The sequence below is a fragment of the Talpa europaea genome (genome assembly GCF_964194135.1).
Source record: "Talpa europaea genome assembly, chromosome: 14".
Classification (NCBI taxonomy): Eukaryota; Metazoa; Chordata; class Mammalia; order Eulipotyphla; family Talpidae; genus Talpa; species Talpa europaea.
Window position 1 is genome coordinate 75,127,662 of NC_140082.1, and position 16,586 is coordinate 75,144,247.

Sequence of the window (16,586 nt, forward strand, 5' to 3'; positions counted from 1 at the left end):
TGTCTGACCACTTTCCACTATTCCTACAAGTAAAGAATTTAGGCAGTTATTTGCAAATGAAAAAAAAAAATCAATGTAGATTCTTCAAAACAAAGAATTTAGAATGCCTAAATTATTCAGATGTGCCTTAATTTACATTTCCCATTATAAGAAGTTCCAATTTTAGGTAATTTTAGTCAGTGTTCAAAGAGGAGAATATTCTTCCCAAACCATCTATGTAAGACTTATAGTTTCTTAGACCAGCCACACAACTTACAAGCTTCTGTATCAGCTATGACAATCCTTCTCCTCCCCAACTTTTAAAAAACTAAAAGGCTTACTGTTTGGTTAATAGACTTAAAACTCATTTGGATTATGTTAAGCAATATTAAGTCAGATTATCTATTTTTGTTTATCAAGCCATGAAAGTCATTTTTGTCTCCATCACACAGGAAATCTAGTGGCTAATGCTATCAAATGTGCAGTGCATGTAATACATGTGTGCACCTTTCTGTGTACAAATAAAAGTCAAGTATTTACATGGAATGTTGACCCTGACTTAAAAAAACTACTTTTTTAAATTATGACACTTTTACATATAATCAATTTATGTTATGAAGAGCCCCATTTGATAATTAAAAAAATATGCCTTTTCAAATATTTCATAAATATATAAAATTTCACTACATTCTATTTTTTTCTTTAAACATAACATCTAAACTCTCTTTACAAATCAACAAAAAATAATCTTTTTTGTTTGCAACTCACAGATGCAATGATTTGGATTGGCAAGTCTTACAACATGCAAGAACGGCAGGACATCTTATACAACTTATAGACATTTCTAGTATTTTGAACTATATAATTTGCTTGCTAACAATCTGTAGTATCAAAGAAAACTGACAGATCCCATGTAAATATTTACATTGTAAGAATCCTTGTTAAACTTCTTTAAAAATGGTAAGTTTACAATGGTATCTGGTCAATTTTAAGAACTGTTTGGAAGGTGAAAAGTAAATTAAGCTTATATGAAAACTTTTCTAAAATACATCTTGGTGTAACTTAAATATATGGTGACCAGTTTGCACATATTTGAAAAATTATCACATTTTCCATAACTGTATCAGTAATTTTTAGAATAGGAATCACATTTTTATAGTTTAGTGGGAAATTCAGTTAGCTAAAAAACAAAAACTTTTTGGTGACACCAGAGGTGTCATATGAGGATTTACAAATAAAAATGTCCTTTGTAATCATTACTTGCTCCAAGATATCGCCATTCTCACTAAATCTGACACAGTCAGGAAAGATTTTTTGGTAGATACTATTTTTTTTTTAAGTCTACTTCCCTTATTAAATATGTGTTGAGTAACAGTTAAGTATTCATAAGGTCTTCTCAAGCTATTCCATGAAGACCACTCATACTAAAGCAAGTTTTCAGGAATTTCTGTAAGGTTTTTAAATGCACACACCATGAGCATTATGTATGCATAAGAAGGCTGCACTTTTAGAACAGAAAGAGGATTCTTCCTTAGTCTATGATGATCCACCCAGAAAACAGCTTTCTAAGCAAAGTTGTTCTAGGTTGCCAAGTTAATACCTACAACCACTAATATACAAACTTGATGGCAGATGTCTGAGACCAGTGGAAGTACTGAATTCCAGTATATATTCTCTAGCTCGCTCTCTCTCACTTCATCTTGGAGAAAGGCTACACACTAAAGACAACCAGAAGGTTTAATGCTCTGATCAGAATACAGTGCAGGGCAAATTCTGATTTTGGACCTAATACTCAAATGCTGTATTTGATATAAGACTGTAAAAAGTTACAAACAAAACCAACATTCAATTTTAACAGATTGCACATCTCTTGACTATGATGTAGATTAAAAAAAAAAAAAAACCCAACCACCAAAATGGAAATAGATTTAATCATGCACTCTGCAAAAAAGATGATTACAGAAACTTTCCTTAGTTATGAATGTAACCAGCTCACCGGAACCCAATGGGTATCTGTCTCTAATTTGTCAAATGTTGTTTTTAGCTCATTGAATGCCACGGTGAGATCATCATTTATTATAACTTTGTCAAAAAGATGACCATACTGGTTTTCCATTATCTGTGCAGATTTAATCATTTCTTGAAAATCTTCCTCCTGACAAAACAAAGTATTTTAAAAAACATTGGTTAACCAGGCAGTTCCATCACTTCACATCAATGCCAACATTACACAACTGGTCTGCCTAACATTGTGCTGTGTTCATTCATTCACCTCAGACAGAACTGGAAATTACCCTCCTTAACTACAAGTTCACTAGAAGTCATAATCCCCACCTGACAAGAACTTCAGGATAGTCAACCAGTTTACTGTATTTCAGTATTAAAATAGCTATGGGGGGAAAGAGGACAGGGCTGTTTACTCGGATCCCTTGGTTACATTATTTATGACTATTCAGAGCAAGAAACTGAGAATGTGAAGTAGCTGTTCAGAGTTGAGTACAGTCATAAAAGCACAGTTCCATGTCCTCTCCGCATATCAGAAGTGGCTCAGGGCTCCTTTACACTCACATTTTTGAAACCAGGAAGCATTTTAGTTTGTTGCAAGATTTAAGAATATGTGATCATATACGTTAAGTGTCGGTGAGTCAAACCCTGAGAATGTTACCATTAGCTTCACTAAAAAACCTTTAAATTTATAGATATTAAAATAAATCTTTACCCTGAAACATACTGAAACCATTTCAGAGTCCACATTTCAATGTCGCAGGAGATTTCACAAGAGAAAATTAACTTCACTGTCAATAAAAAGACTTTAGTAATTAATATCACGTGACAATACCTGCTCAGTGTGGATATGAATCATCGGTATTTTAGAAAAAAGGTATTTATCAAATATTGGCAATCAAAACTAATCTGCTTTATAATTACAACCAATCACTTACAAATTAAAGATGAGTTAATCAAGAGGAGTGAGGAAAAAGCTCTTGACATTTCTTTGCTTTTGATTTTTGATCTAAAAGCAAAGTATACCTAAGTTTAAAAACAGAAAAAAATGAAAAACCTTACCAAAATTATTATACTCATTAATCTACCAATTGCCATTTCTAATAAATACAAATACTATTGTTGAATAATAATATGAGTCTACTTGTCCTATACCTAAAATGGTACTTTTTATTTTACTATGCTAAATATAATTATTGATGCAATGAGACAAAATAAGGCAAATTATTAAGTTTTTCATTTTGACTATTAGTAACAGTAATTTCTCCCTTTAAAAAATAAGGCTAGTCTGAAAATTAATTGGTCTCATATTGATGTAAGTCTGTATAATGGCATAGGAAATAGCTTTCAATCAATGCAATACAGAGATGCACAAAAAGCAATTACAGGGCACTCCCTGGGATGTATGTACCTAAATCCAATTCTCTCTTTTAAGAACTTCTGGACCCACATTCATCTGTCACAGATTTCCTATGGTAGCTGCTCCTGCATTTGTACTTAAGCACCACTTCTCTCTTGTCCCCAGGCAGCATCATACTTACTGTAAAGGGTTTTGCAGCTGCTTGTTCATCTCTGCTAGAAATAATCTTTGCATTTTTTCTAGTCTCCCTCAAACACTCGATTGATGGAGGCTTTATAAATATCACGTAGGGCTTAAATTCTAGTGTCCTTAAATGTTTCACTGTCTGCAAGGAAGAAAATAAGTTTCATTATATTTCTTCATAATGTCCTAAGTGAGTTTCATAATAAAACTGACTGTTCTTTTTTCTTTTTAAAGATTTATTTATTTATGCATACAATAACTGGGGTACAGGTCAGAGGTGTGGGGGGTGAGAGGATTCACCAGAGAAAAAGTGGGGAGCAGAACAGGCAGACTGACTGAAATACACTGCCTAGGGGAGCAGCAGGAAAAACAGGAGAGGTCTGCTGTGCCCAAAACTGACTTTTCTTTTTTTTTTAAAAAAAAGATTTATTTATTTTATTTATACAAGCACTGGGTACAGTTACAAGCGCGGGAGGGTGAGAGAATTCACCACAGCCAGAGTGGGGAGCAGAACAGGCAGAAGGACCGAGGTACACTGCTGAGGGGAGCAGCGGGCGGCAGGAGAGGTCTGCACGCCATGTGGGACCCTCGCCCAGCAGCCGGGGATTGAACCGGTGCTGCAGAGGCTGCGGGCAGCTTCGCAGCCCAGCGCTCAACCGCTGCGCCACCAGGGGAGGCCCTGACTTTTCTTTCTAAGGAGAAAATTTCTTAAAATTACTTTCAAATTAAGGGCAGTCGGTAGGTCTTTGAATATATTATTCAATCAGTTGTTGACAATTAAATATAATAAATCCCCCTCAAGAGAGGATGGAAAATTAACTTACTTTAAAAAAGTGTTTTGAAATATTTCATATTTAATATTGAACAGAAGTGGCTAAATACACCACAAAATTGATTTTTAAATCAAATACTCAAAAGATGCTATAGATTAACTGCACATAAGTCTTCTGGCCACCCCAGCCTCATTCTGATCACAAGCATGTGCTGTTCTTTTTTTCATTCTACCCTCAGCCTCTTGCTTTCCACGAAGCTTGTCAGCATTTCTACATCCAATGGTTTATGTTATTTACACTATACTTCTGGGGACACATCTATAATCAATGGTGGCTGACAACAGAGGGTGAGAGTTGAAGGCTATTCTTGATCTGTGAGTCAGGACCTCTCCAGAATATGAATGTAAATCATAAACTCCATTGAAAGGCTAGGCGGACAGGTTATGTGCGAGAGAGATGTATAGGGTGTTAGGGGTGGGGTAAGGGATGGAGGAGCTGGTGAGGCCCTGCTAATATAAACTTTCCACCACACTGAGGGAGTCAGGAACAACCAGACCCAGTACACTAGAGGGGAGGTTCTTCCAAGGAGAAGTGGCCCACACATGGCTGGGTCTCAGCTAGGAGGCAGTTGCCCTCCTGGTTTTTAGGACTTTTACTCCAGATTTATCTTCCCTAAGAGGTATGAAGGGGTTCTCCAGGTCATTCTGGTACCTGGAGGTTGTGCACGTTAGGGTACAGCCCTTAGATGGAGAATCTGTGGCCCCAGAGTGACAAGAAAATGCTGATTTGAATTTCTGCTGGAGAAATTGTGGTGTGACAGGGAACTGAATGACTTTCTCCACTCTCACTTTCAGAGTTCATAGAAGTCCCCAGGGTGCCTGCCAGGCAGTGCAACCTGGCAGCTAAGATAGGACCTCATGTGGGCCAGTTTCAGTGAATGGCCTGCAGCTTTATTTATTTATTTATTTATTTATAGATTTATTTTTTATTTATGCAATAGCTGGGGTACAGGCCAGAGGCACAGGAGGGTGAAAGGATTTACCAGAGACAGAGTGGGGAGCAGAACAGACAGACAGACAGAAAGCACTGCTGAGGGGAGCAGTGGGGAGACAGGAGAGGTCTGCCATGCCATGTGGGAATCTTCCTGGCCAGCCGGGAATCAAACCAACGATGCAGAGGCTGCGGACAGCTTCACAGCGCTGTGTTCAACCCGCTGTGCCACCTGGGCAGCCCTTTATTTATTTTTTAAAAAAGATTTATTTATGCATACAAGAACTAGGGTACGGCCAGAGTTGCTGGGGGTGGGTGACGGTGAGAGGATTCACCTGAGACAGAGCGGGGAGCAGAACAGGTGGATCTACTGAAATACACTGCTGAGGGGAGCAGTGGGCAAGACAGGAGAGGTCTGCTGCACCATATGGGTCACCTCCCTGGCCGGGGATGGAAGTCATGCTGCAGTAGTTGCAGAATCCTTCATAGTACAGACACTTAACTATTTGCGCCACCAGGAAGGCCCCATGCCTGCAGCTTTATTTGAGGGGTTATACTCCCAGGATATACACAGAACCAAAATCGGAGGAGGACCAAGAACCAAATGTCCATTGTTAAAAATTAGAAATACTGGGCCTCCCCGGTGGCGCAGAGATTGAGCTCTGGGTTGTGAAGCTGCCCGCAGCCTCTGCAGCACTGGTTCGATCCCTGGCCACTGGCGAGGGTCCCACAAGGCACAGCACACCTCTCCTGCTGCGCCCGCTGCTCCCCTGAGCAGTGTTATTTTGCTGTTCTGCCTGTTCTGTTCCCAGCTCTGGCTCTGGTGAATTCACTCACCCTCCCGCGCTTCTGACTGTACCCAATATTTGTATAAATAAATAAATAAATCTTTAAAAAAAGTTAGAAACATTTATAATGACATCACATGTAAGAATACATTATACACACAATGCAATGTCTTTAAAAACTGCATAGAAGAAAAGGCTATTGTTGGTAGTAACAGAATATAATAGTTACAAACAGGTCTCTATACTTCTAATCCTTTTCTAATATTATGAGCTTTTTATTCACCTAAGTTGTCTCTGGTTGTATTGAAATGCTTTTGTCATCTTAGGAAAACCATATATAAGCCAAAAGAAAGTAGACTTCAAATTTACCCGATGTTAAAAGGCTCACAAGAAGTATAGTAAATTACACAGGCCAGGAGGGTATTGAATAGTGCATAGTTTACTTACATGAGGCTGAACATCCAACAAACAAACTTTATTTTTAGCTAGGACAGACCGAACTGAGTCTATACTGGTGCCGTAGTAGTTGTTTTTATATTCACCATATTCAATAAACCTGCAGAAAATTAGGCATGCATCAGAATTATCTGTGAATTAAATATATAGATATGCAGGACATAATTCATATATATGAAAAATATTTTGCTGAACATGTAATTTTTCACCATCTAGTAAAGTAAGTAGGGCCAAGTACTCTAGAATGTCAATTTTAAAAAATCTTCTATTTTACATTCTCAAATCAGTAACACTTGCTTGTATTACAGTTAAGCAGAAAAATGTACTTTAGTCCAGCAGAACTCTAATGTTTTCCATCACCTCTTTTTCAGAACTAATGCAATGCAATAAAAAGTGAATAAGCCAAACAATAGAAACTACTGAAATTTCACTGCACACTACAGAATAACCAAGTGCAGCTTTAGAACTACAGGAGGAGCTGGGTGGTGGCTAATGGAACCAAGGCAGCCGATTATGTGCTATAAAAATGCAATCACTGCGCCAAACTTGAAAAAAGCATTTTGATGTTTCAATAAAATCCCACAATCCTGTATTAAAACACGCATTGCTCCCTGACACTCTAAAATATTCATGCTTCAGCAAATGGAAAACCTGGGGAGAGGGGATTGAGAGCTAGCTAGAGAACTATTTTGCAAGCAAGATGATTAACATTATTCATTTTATAAAAGAGCCAATGAGAGACGGATGTGTGTTTGTGTGTTTGTGTGTGTGTGTGTGTGTGTGTGTGTGTAAGACTGTGGAAGTAGGATCTGTTACAAAGTTGTTAATGTTTAAAATAATAGTCTACCCAAATTATATGTTAAGAATCAATTATGGGGTGGAAAAAGGTCAAAATAATACACTACCCACTGTCCCACATTCTTCAGAATAATTCCTAAACATTTAATTTACTAGAAAAAACAGTTCCAGGTAATTTTAAAAATTATAGGACAATATTGCTAATTGAATTATCACCTTTTATCAGTTTCAATAATTATAAAAATTAAAATACATTTCAAATGGAAGGGCTCCCTCCATTATCTAAAGCTAGATATATAAATAACCTGCTTGAAAACAACAGTCTCATAAAAAATTTTTAAAAACTTCCACATACTTGTTATTTTGTACATCTGTCTCAAACAAATGCTTGGAAATAAAAATGTATTCAACACCATCACTCTCCTGGCTTCTTCTTGCTCTGGTAGTGTCTGTGATTTAATTAAGAAGAATTCAGAAACATTTACAGCAGCCACCTTAATAAGAACACTAAAAATGAAATCACAATGTATTTTTCCTAAATAAGATCTTAAAACTTACAGAAAAGGAAGTTAGTTAATGAAATATTGTAAAGTATCATTACTTCATATTTTCCAACAATATTAAAATGATATTGATTTGAAGATGGATTCAAAATTAAGTTGCATTGTGTCTGCTATTCATTATCTTGAAAACTAATATCGTATTTAAATAAAAATAGTATTTAAACTCTTGAGGAAAAACTCCTTTCTTTTGCAAATAACATGCTTACTGTCATGATTGACCAATTTTTATTCACTGAAATAAATCTAGTGCCCACTGGATTCTAGGTAAACTCTAAAAGTACTTCACCATCTCCCTGCATGGCACATAGCAAGCTTGCCATGAAGGTCTTAATGTGCTTGTCATTTCTCCTTTGCAAAATTATAAACATCTTTTTGGAATACTACCAAGTTTCCAAACTTTCAGTAAGTTTGCCTAATTATTTGCTACTGAATTACAATGGAACAGAAAATATAGGACCTGATTATTATCTTATTATGAACAAGCTAAATTACCTCAGTCTGATATAATTTTACTACTGAAGAATGTTAGTATTCAGCTGCAGAGAGATGGCATGAGATTCTCACAAACTCATTAACAGTGAGGAATTCTGAATAAGGAATCTGAAAACTCTTATGAAAAGGAATTCCACGGGAATTATGTGCAGGCTTAGCACAGGCAGGCCTCCCACTGTTAAGAACTCCAGAATCCATCAAGTATCTGGTACCTGTAACAATACTTGTTAACTATTGGGTTGTCGGTTAATTATTTTAATTTACTGAGTGATCCTTTTGAAAATCTAGTTATATATAGTCATTTAGATGCATTGCTGATAGCTTCTAGCCATGAAACAATGCTGATGCTGTTTATCAAGGATGCGATTTCCCCCCAAACACGAAACAGGCAGAAAACATGGGCTTTGGCCACCACTTACTTTCTAAAAAAAATTTTTATTGAAATAAAATGTTGAATATCATATTTTAACCACTGTAACCATTTTTCAAAATTGTTTCCTAGTACTCATTAATTTTTTTTTTTTTTTTTTGTGGGACCCTCACTGGTGGCCGGGGATTGAACTGGCGCTGCAGAGGCTGCGGGCAGCCTCGCAACCCAGCGCTCAACCGCTGCACCACCAGGGGAGGCCTTCCTAGTACTCATTTCTATATTTTATTTTAGATGTATAATTTTTTTATTGAGGTAACATTGGTTTATAACACTGCTATGATTTAGGGGTATAGGTTCACACACAGCATTCCAGACAGATGTCATCCCACCAGGCCTGACCCTCAAAGAACCATTTACCCACTACTATATTCCAAGGTGCTCCCTGCTCTACCCAGGCCTTCTGGCAGCCTCACTTCAATGCCATACAACTGCAATAGCCCAGTTCTGGATGTTGTCAATTTCTAGAACAACTTCAGAACAAACTATTATTTTAATAGTTGGATGAACTGAAGACAAAAAAAATACCTTGCCGTCGGTCCTTGCATTCTGATAAACAACCCTCTCACAGAGGGTTCTGATAAACAACCTTACTAATACTGACCATCTTCAAAAGAAATTGATTTTTTACTACTAGTAAGCTATAATAAAGAGAATCTATAATTTGAAAGAACTGTGGAGTGTTCTACAGAAGCAAGAACAAGAAAGCCAGTATCATAAAACCTGGTTTCAAATCCACAGGTGACTGTCACCTACTGAACTCTGAGTAGTCACCCATCCCTCCTACCCCATCTCCTTCTGTGTGAAAGGGAGGTATCTCCCATCTTACACTATGGAAAGGAAGATGAAGTAAGTTATGACAAATAAAGGTAATAAATACCCCAAAATTAATGTTTTTCCACTATAATCTGTTTTTTCATCCTCAAGGTTTCTTTTGTAATTGCTCACCTGTGAGCTTAACAATTGTTTTGTAAAACTTTCTAATTACCTATAGATTGAAGTTGTAAGAGAAGTGAATCATTAAAGAAAAAAAGAATGAAAAACTAATCACACATTTCCACATTTTCCTTTACTTTCATCTCTGCTGGTGGAAACCAGCAGTGCTCTAATGTATGGCTGAAAATGATTACAAACAATAATTTGGAAAAATGTAGTAACAAGGAGTAACTTGAGGTAATAGAAAGCTATAATCTTAAAATAAAGTTGAAATCTTCCAAAGCTGGAGAACATTGCTAAGGGCAATACACAAACGACTTTAACAAGTACTAAAACCACTTGAAAAAGCCAACATTTCAATTTAGTCTTTTAGATGACTTTCTAACATCAACATATTAAGTAGTCAAATGGCATTTATTCTGGAGATCAAAATGCTTCCAGCATCTCATTTCATTTGTAAGAATGCCTGTGAAAACCACTTTTATAAAAATAGAATCTAATTCTGTGTACTGAAGAAACCTACCGTACTTGGATTATATGGCCGTGAAAGGACCAGTTAACACTACCTGCCAATTACTACATATAAAAAGTAATTAAGAAAAGTTTATACTGTAAGTAGTCCCCTCCACTTCTCTGTGGTTTGGTTCGTTTCATCTTAAAGCTGGTGGAAAACTCTGGAAAACATTAACACTTATTTTAGGAAATAGAATAGTTTTACTTTTATTAGAAGAAAATTTGTAAATAACAATTTGATGCCATCTGTGTGCTGAAATTTGCCGTTGAGAATGTGAGAGTAGGGATGTTGTGATGAACAAATATTGGGTCGATGATTTGTGTCATCTAGAGCAAATCTCCTAATGTTCAGGCCTTGGTTTCTTTCCCTGTGATATGCAGATAATATCACTTTACTTCTTGGGCTGCAGGAAGGCTAGGAATGCTGCACTATTCAAGTGCAGTTGAAGAGAACTTACGGGGCACGGTCACACCATAGTGCTGCGTGTCACTGATCAGGAGCCTGCGCTTCAGTTCATTCAAACCCACTCCTACGGGACCTGAAAAACAGGAGAGCAGAAATCCATGACTAACCAAACACCATACAAGCATTTCTGTAAGGGATATGACTCCATAAGACAGAGAACACACATCCGTCTCTGGAAGCCAAGTGAAAAAGATTGTCTGTAGTTAAACTGAATGTAAGAAAAAGCTAGGGGTTCTTCTGTTGCTGTTTTAATTTTTCAGTTTAAATCCCCACCTCTCCATTAAAAGGGTTAGAAATATTTATGTTTCAAATGAAATGTACTCAAGTGTATCTGAGTACGTTACCTAGCAATAGTATTCAGAGAGCTTAAAGAGTAGGTGCAGCTAAAAAACCTTAATTACAAGTCCGGAGAGTCATAATATTCCATGTTAAATGTTTTTAGATCTTAATAAAGGAAAGCCTCTGAACCCCAATTTTACTTTAGATGGAAATCTAATTATGTATTTTAAATATTCAAAATCATTAGCCACATTTATATTTGCCAAGATCCTTTCCTACACTGTATATTTTTCCTTGCTCCTTAAGTATTTGAAAGCTTGCATAAACCTTACATATTTAAACCAATCAACCCATACATCCAAAACACCTATAATGATCAAGGCATATATGGAGTAAATGCTGTGAAGAATTAAAGATTGGTGAATTCTGCTTTCAAGGAAAATAACTGGATCATTCAAAGACTGGGAACGAAAAACAGATTCAAATGAAAAATTAAATGCACATAAGCCCCCAAGTGGTCAACTTTTCACAAGCTGCCATCAGAGGCCACTGGGTGGAGCATAAGTTCTCAGCCTAGTCTGTGCTGAGCTGGGCTCCCATCTTCATAACCCTCACCTGGTGACATTGGCTGCTGTGGTCTGATTGTGTGTGTCCTGATGAACATGCTGGAATCCTAACACCCAATGTGATGATGTCATTACAAGGTGGGGCCTTTGGGACATGAGGAGGGTGGGGGTCGTGAGGGTGGAGTCCTCCAGAATGGGCTCACTCCCTAGCCCCTTGACCATGTGAGGGCATACTAAGAAGTCCTCTACCAGGAGAGGGTCTTTACCCCACCATGTTAGTACCTTCTCTTGGGTTTGCAGGCTCCAGAACTGGTTGTTCACTACCACCTGCACTGTCCCACGCTATTGTCAAGTAGCAATGTTCTGGCAACGTCTTTGGTTTTTCTGAAATGTGGTCCTCAACTATGTCTTTTCACAACATTCCATCATACTCCATTTATGTTCTGAAATGGAACTTATTGCTAATAAATGTAACTTAGTAGTAATATAACTCTTCCCTCCAAATTAATATAACGCCCTAGCTGTACTACGGGAAATAGGTAAAAGTAGTTTATAATAAAACTGTATGTAAATGCGTGGGCATGACTAGAGAATGCAATGAAGGAGGTGTCTGTACCTTACTTAAAATAAGTAAGTCTGGATTTAAAAGTAATAAAAAGACCAGGAAAATCACTCTATACAAGAAAGTAAAATGCCAAAGACACAGTGAACATTAGAGTAAGAACTAATAATTGAATAGAAACCACAGAGGGGACTTACTGGAATATAAGGAAAAGAGAGAAACAGCCTTAACTGGAAAAAAGATAACATGTGAGGAAAATAATGTTTGCCAATGATCTGCACTTTTGCATATAAGAGAACAAATAATTCCCCATGGGATGGAGCAGTGCTTCAGTGTCAAGAAGATAGATATAGATGTCTTATTCTATAAGAAAGTGAAAATCAAAATCAACAAAAAACTATGAACCAGAGACACTTTTAGGGGGGCGGGGGCGGGAGGGGAGGGATTGGGGTCAGAATGGGGGGATGCAATTGTATGGGGAATATAACAATAAAATTTATAAAAAAAAAAATAGATGTCTTATTTTGAAACCACAGTAGGTGTTGAGTCATCTGTTCAGTGCCCAAATGTCTAGCCTTACATTTAGAAGTCATGAGAGATATAGATCAGATTTTTGTCCTGTAGAAATGTCAAATCTGGGGCCTCCCTGGTGGCCTAGAAGTTAAGTCTCAGCACTATCACCGTTGTGGCCTGAGTTTGATCCCTAGCCAGGTAGCTGACCCACATATGGTGCAGCAGATCTCTCCTGTCTTACCCGCTGCTCCCCTCAGCAGTGTATTTCAGTAGATCCGCCCACTTTGCTCCCCGCTCTGTCTCTGGTGAATGCTCTCACCCCCTATACCTGTGGCCTACACCCCAGTTCTTCTAAAAATAAATAAATGAATCTTAAAAAAGGAAATGTCAAATCTACATCTGAGATCCCCTCAGCCACACTGATATTTTAAAAAGGTGTCCTCACAAGTGTCCACAACATTCCCCAGTGAACATTCTTCACCACCGATACAGAATCAAACCTAATTTTTTTGACAGGTATATGCAGAATGCATGCAGTGAGCTACAATTTTACCTCCAATCTTTTGTTTTCATCCCTTCTCCTCTGGACTACCCACTCCAGCTGCGAGATTCCCCTGCTTCTTGACGCCTGGCAGGCTCTTTTCTGTGTCTCTGTGTTGTCAGCAAAGGCTGCTTGCTTTTGTAGGAACACTCCTGTCCTTCCTCCACATGCTAATTCTTGTGTGCTGTGCAGGGTTCAGCTTAGATTTATCATAGGGAATCGTTCTCAATACCTTATTCAGGTAAAGTGCTGAGTTCAAGAGTTCCCTGTAGTCACATTTCAAAGGACCAGTCACAATGTATTGTAATGGTAAGCTGACTTGCCTCTGTCCTCCAACAGCCAGCACCTGAAAACAGGAATGCCATCTATATGCTCATAAGTTGTTTCCCTAGCTGGAAAATTGTAGGCATGAATTAATTTGTTTTATTTATTTAAATGATTTACGTTATTCTGGAGACACAACTATATGCTGAGTGAAGCAAAGGAGCAGGAGCTAAAGGTAAAAAGTACATGTATCTCGAAGGCCTGGACATGGTGTTAGGTGAGTTCAAAGTCGCTGACAGGAGTTGGGGGAGCTCAAGATTGAACCTGGTTCTCTTGATCTTAAGAGAGAAGAAGGGAAGGTGATGAATTTGCCTCTAGAACCACGAATTTTAGGTATGGAATTGTACCTATCTATAATTTAGACAAGGACTGCGATGTGAGAAAGAAGCAACAGCAAAAATGCCCCTGTGAATACAGCCACGCCCAGGTAAAGTCTAGACTGTGAGGAGTGAGATGCCCAGGAGGAAAAGTGAGAGGAGGAAAGTGACAAGCATAAACGTATTGACCATCTGTGACATGCCAAGCACCACACAGGGAGTTATGTACGATATTATCTGAAGGCACAAAATATTCAATTAAGCTCTAAAACTTACTCTTTATAATAACTAGAAAGTAAAGACGAAAAACAAGTGGTATTATGACAAAGCTGTGTTCTCTGTACAAATGAAGCAAACCCAATTATAAATGCTCAAAAAATAAAGAGACCAAAGCATAAAAAGTCTCAAATGGAAATAGCAGGTGGCACACCAGACCCCTCCCCATGGCCCCTCGGACACAGGATGATGGGAACGCGCAGCTTCTTCCCAGCTTCACCTCAAGGCTCCTCGGCCTCTGCTGAGTCAGAGTCTAGCACCTTTTTCTTTTTTTAATTTCTTCGATAACACACACCAAAAACCCTACAGTGATTCATTTTAATTCTGGAGGAAAAAACAAGTCATTTGAGGTAGTGGGGGAAAGTGTGCCGCCTCTGTGAGATACCATGAAAGTTTTAGACTTTTGATTTCAGCCTCACACACCCTAACGCTCAGCGCCTCGCCTCACTGCTCATAGGCAGGGCTTGCCAAGAATGATGAGCTGCAAAGGATTTCACTTAACAGTTTTTCCTAGATTCAGTGGTATCAGTTCATCATCGTCAGTGGTAGAAATATGCTCACGAAAATGTTAAAATAGGGGTATAATTTCAGGCTCTCTGACTACAAAATGTGCCCAGCAAGCCTTCAAACAGCATTTTCCTGACAGGACTCTGGTTCAATTCTGTCATCTCTGAGGGAGAAATTCTAGTTTCTCTTTAGACCTAGACTTACGAGTCAAAATCAAAACTTAGATCCACACTCTTGTCCTGTGTCTTTCTGTCATGGTTAGGTGTAAATTTACAACAATTTTAGTTGGCTGGTTTATATTTAGAATACAAAATCTATTTACACTGAGGTCACTTCAGGGCTGCAAACTGAAGGATTTATTTTTGTGTCTACAAAGGGACAGATACACTTCCATTCAATACATAAATTCTTGCAATTAATGTAATACATAGACATAAATAACTAAAAATAAGCAGGTTACACCACGGTTTATTTACAAACTTGAAATTTTCACTGTTCTATTTTAAGGTTTTCTTAATTGATGACTATGTGTAAGGTTTTAAGATTTGTAACAAGGTTTTATGATTTCTAACAAAAATTTATGTATGAAAAAAATACATACTTTTATTAGAGTGTCAGTGTAATATACTTTCAAAATTAAATCATACTTGAAGCATAGAAGTTTTCATTCTGTAAACTATGGCCCCTCAAAAGTCTACTTTCTGAATCTGAAACAGTTACAAAAAACTAAAAATAAAAAATGGTAAATGAGTAGACAAAGCACTGAGGCAGTAAGACCAGACAGTGCTTACCCTGGTACTTAAAACTACAAGTGTGCTGGAAAAATGCTTTAAAATACTGATTAATCATATTTTTTTTAAAAAAAGGTTTATAGACATGCTCCATTACGGCACTGTAATTTGAAGCTTCAACCACCTATTTATTTCTGTATTAATGCAAATTCTGAATGAATGAATAATTATTTACTACAATAATAATGTACTGCTACTAAGAAAACAATCTTATTGAAATCAATGAAATATGGTATTTTTTAGTGTCACTTATGTAGTCTACAAAGAATGGACATAATACAATTTTTATTTGTAAATATCTACATAGAATTTATTTGCAACTTAGACTTTGTTCTGAAGGCTAATTAATAAGCATTAAATTTAATTTAATAATATAAATATAGATGGATGGTAATATACACATCAAAAGAAATGCTAAAGATTACTTTGTTATTAATCTGTTAGGCAATAAATTTCTCAGAAAGATACAGGTAGGTGGAGATTAATTACTCAAATTAGTTTTAACATATTATATACTATTATAACATACTATATACTGTAAAACAGTCAAAATGCATGGACAAAATCCATTTTTATTTTAATTTATACCCAATATTAAATCACATATTGAAGAGAAATCTGGTGTACTGACCAAGTACTGTTCAGTTTTGCTATTTATTTTTGTACATTTTGGCACAAACATAAAAATGTTATATTAGGTAGAAAGCTACTGACATGGATGTAGCTTTTACTGCGTGTTTATGTCCAGTGTACCTGTGCTGCTTTACATGAAAATTCTTCCACATTTTCCCCCAGACATTTTTATGATATTGGCCAGACTTGTTTCTCTTACTATCTAGAGGAAATTATCACAATTACTGAAGTCTGCAATAAATATTGAATCTAGATGCAGGACTAAGAAATCAAGTCCTGATTCTTCACCATCTTTATTAGTGATGAAACACTCTTACTTGATTTACTAACACAAATGAAGTCACTATGTATCCCTTGGATCAGACACACATTATAAAAAGTCTAAAAGTCTACTTGTACAAAAGTTTTTGTTGCTAAGCATAAAATAAAAACAACTACGCTATTGTATTTGCCTCAAAATCTTACAATGATCACATTAGTGGATGGCTGAATTTTGGTGCTGGAGAGTGATAAATCTGTTTATAAAACTAAATTTAAAGGCCTCCTGGA

The 16,586-nt window shown here is 37.0% G+C and overlaps 1 protein-coding gene across 1 annotated transcript in view; it reads right to left on the reverse strand.

Moving 5' to 3' along the window:
- Positions 1-1,715: 1,715 nt before the first annotated feature.
- Positions 1,716-16,586, reverse strand: part of MPP7 (MAGUK p55 scaffold protein 7) — a gene marked incomplete at its 5' end in the record, with an annotated part of 111,396 nt that continues 96,525 nt past the window's right edge. The window contains 5 exons of the mRNA XM_084253300.1: positions 1,716-2,134; positions 3,525-3,668; positions 6,525-6,633; positions 7,687-7,780; positions 10,721-10,801. Coding sequence (XP_084109426.1) covers positions 1,955-2,134; positions 3,525-3,668; positions 6,525-6,633; positions 7,687-7,780; positions 10,721-10,801 — 608 coding nt within the window. The 3' untranslated portion in view covers positions 1,716-1,954. The remainder of the gene's footprint in view (positions 2,135-3,524; positions 3,669-6,524; positions 6,634-7,686; positions 7,781-10,720; positions 10,802-16,586) is intronic.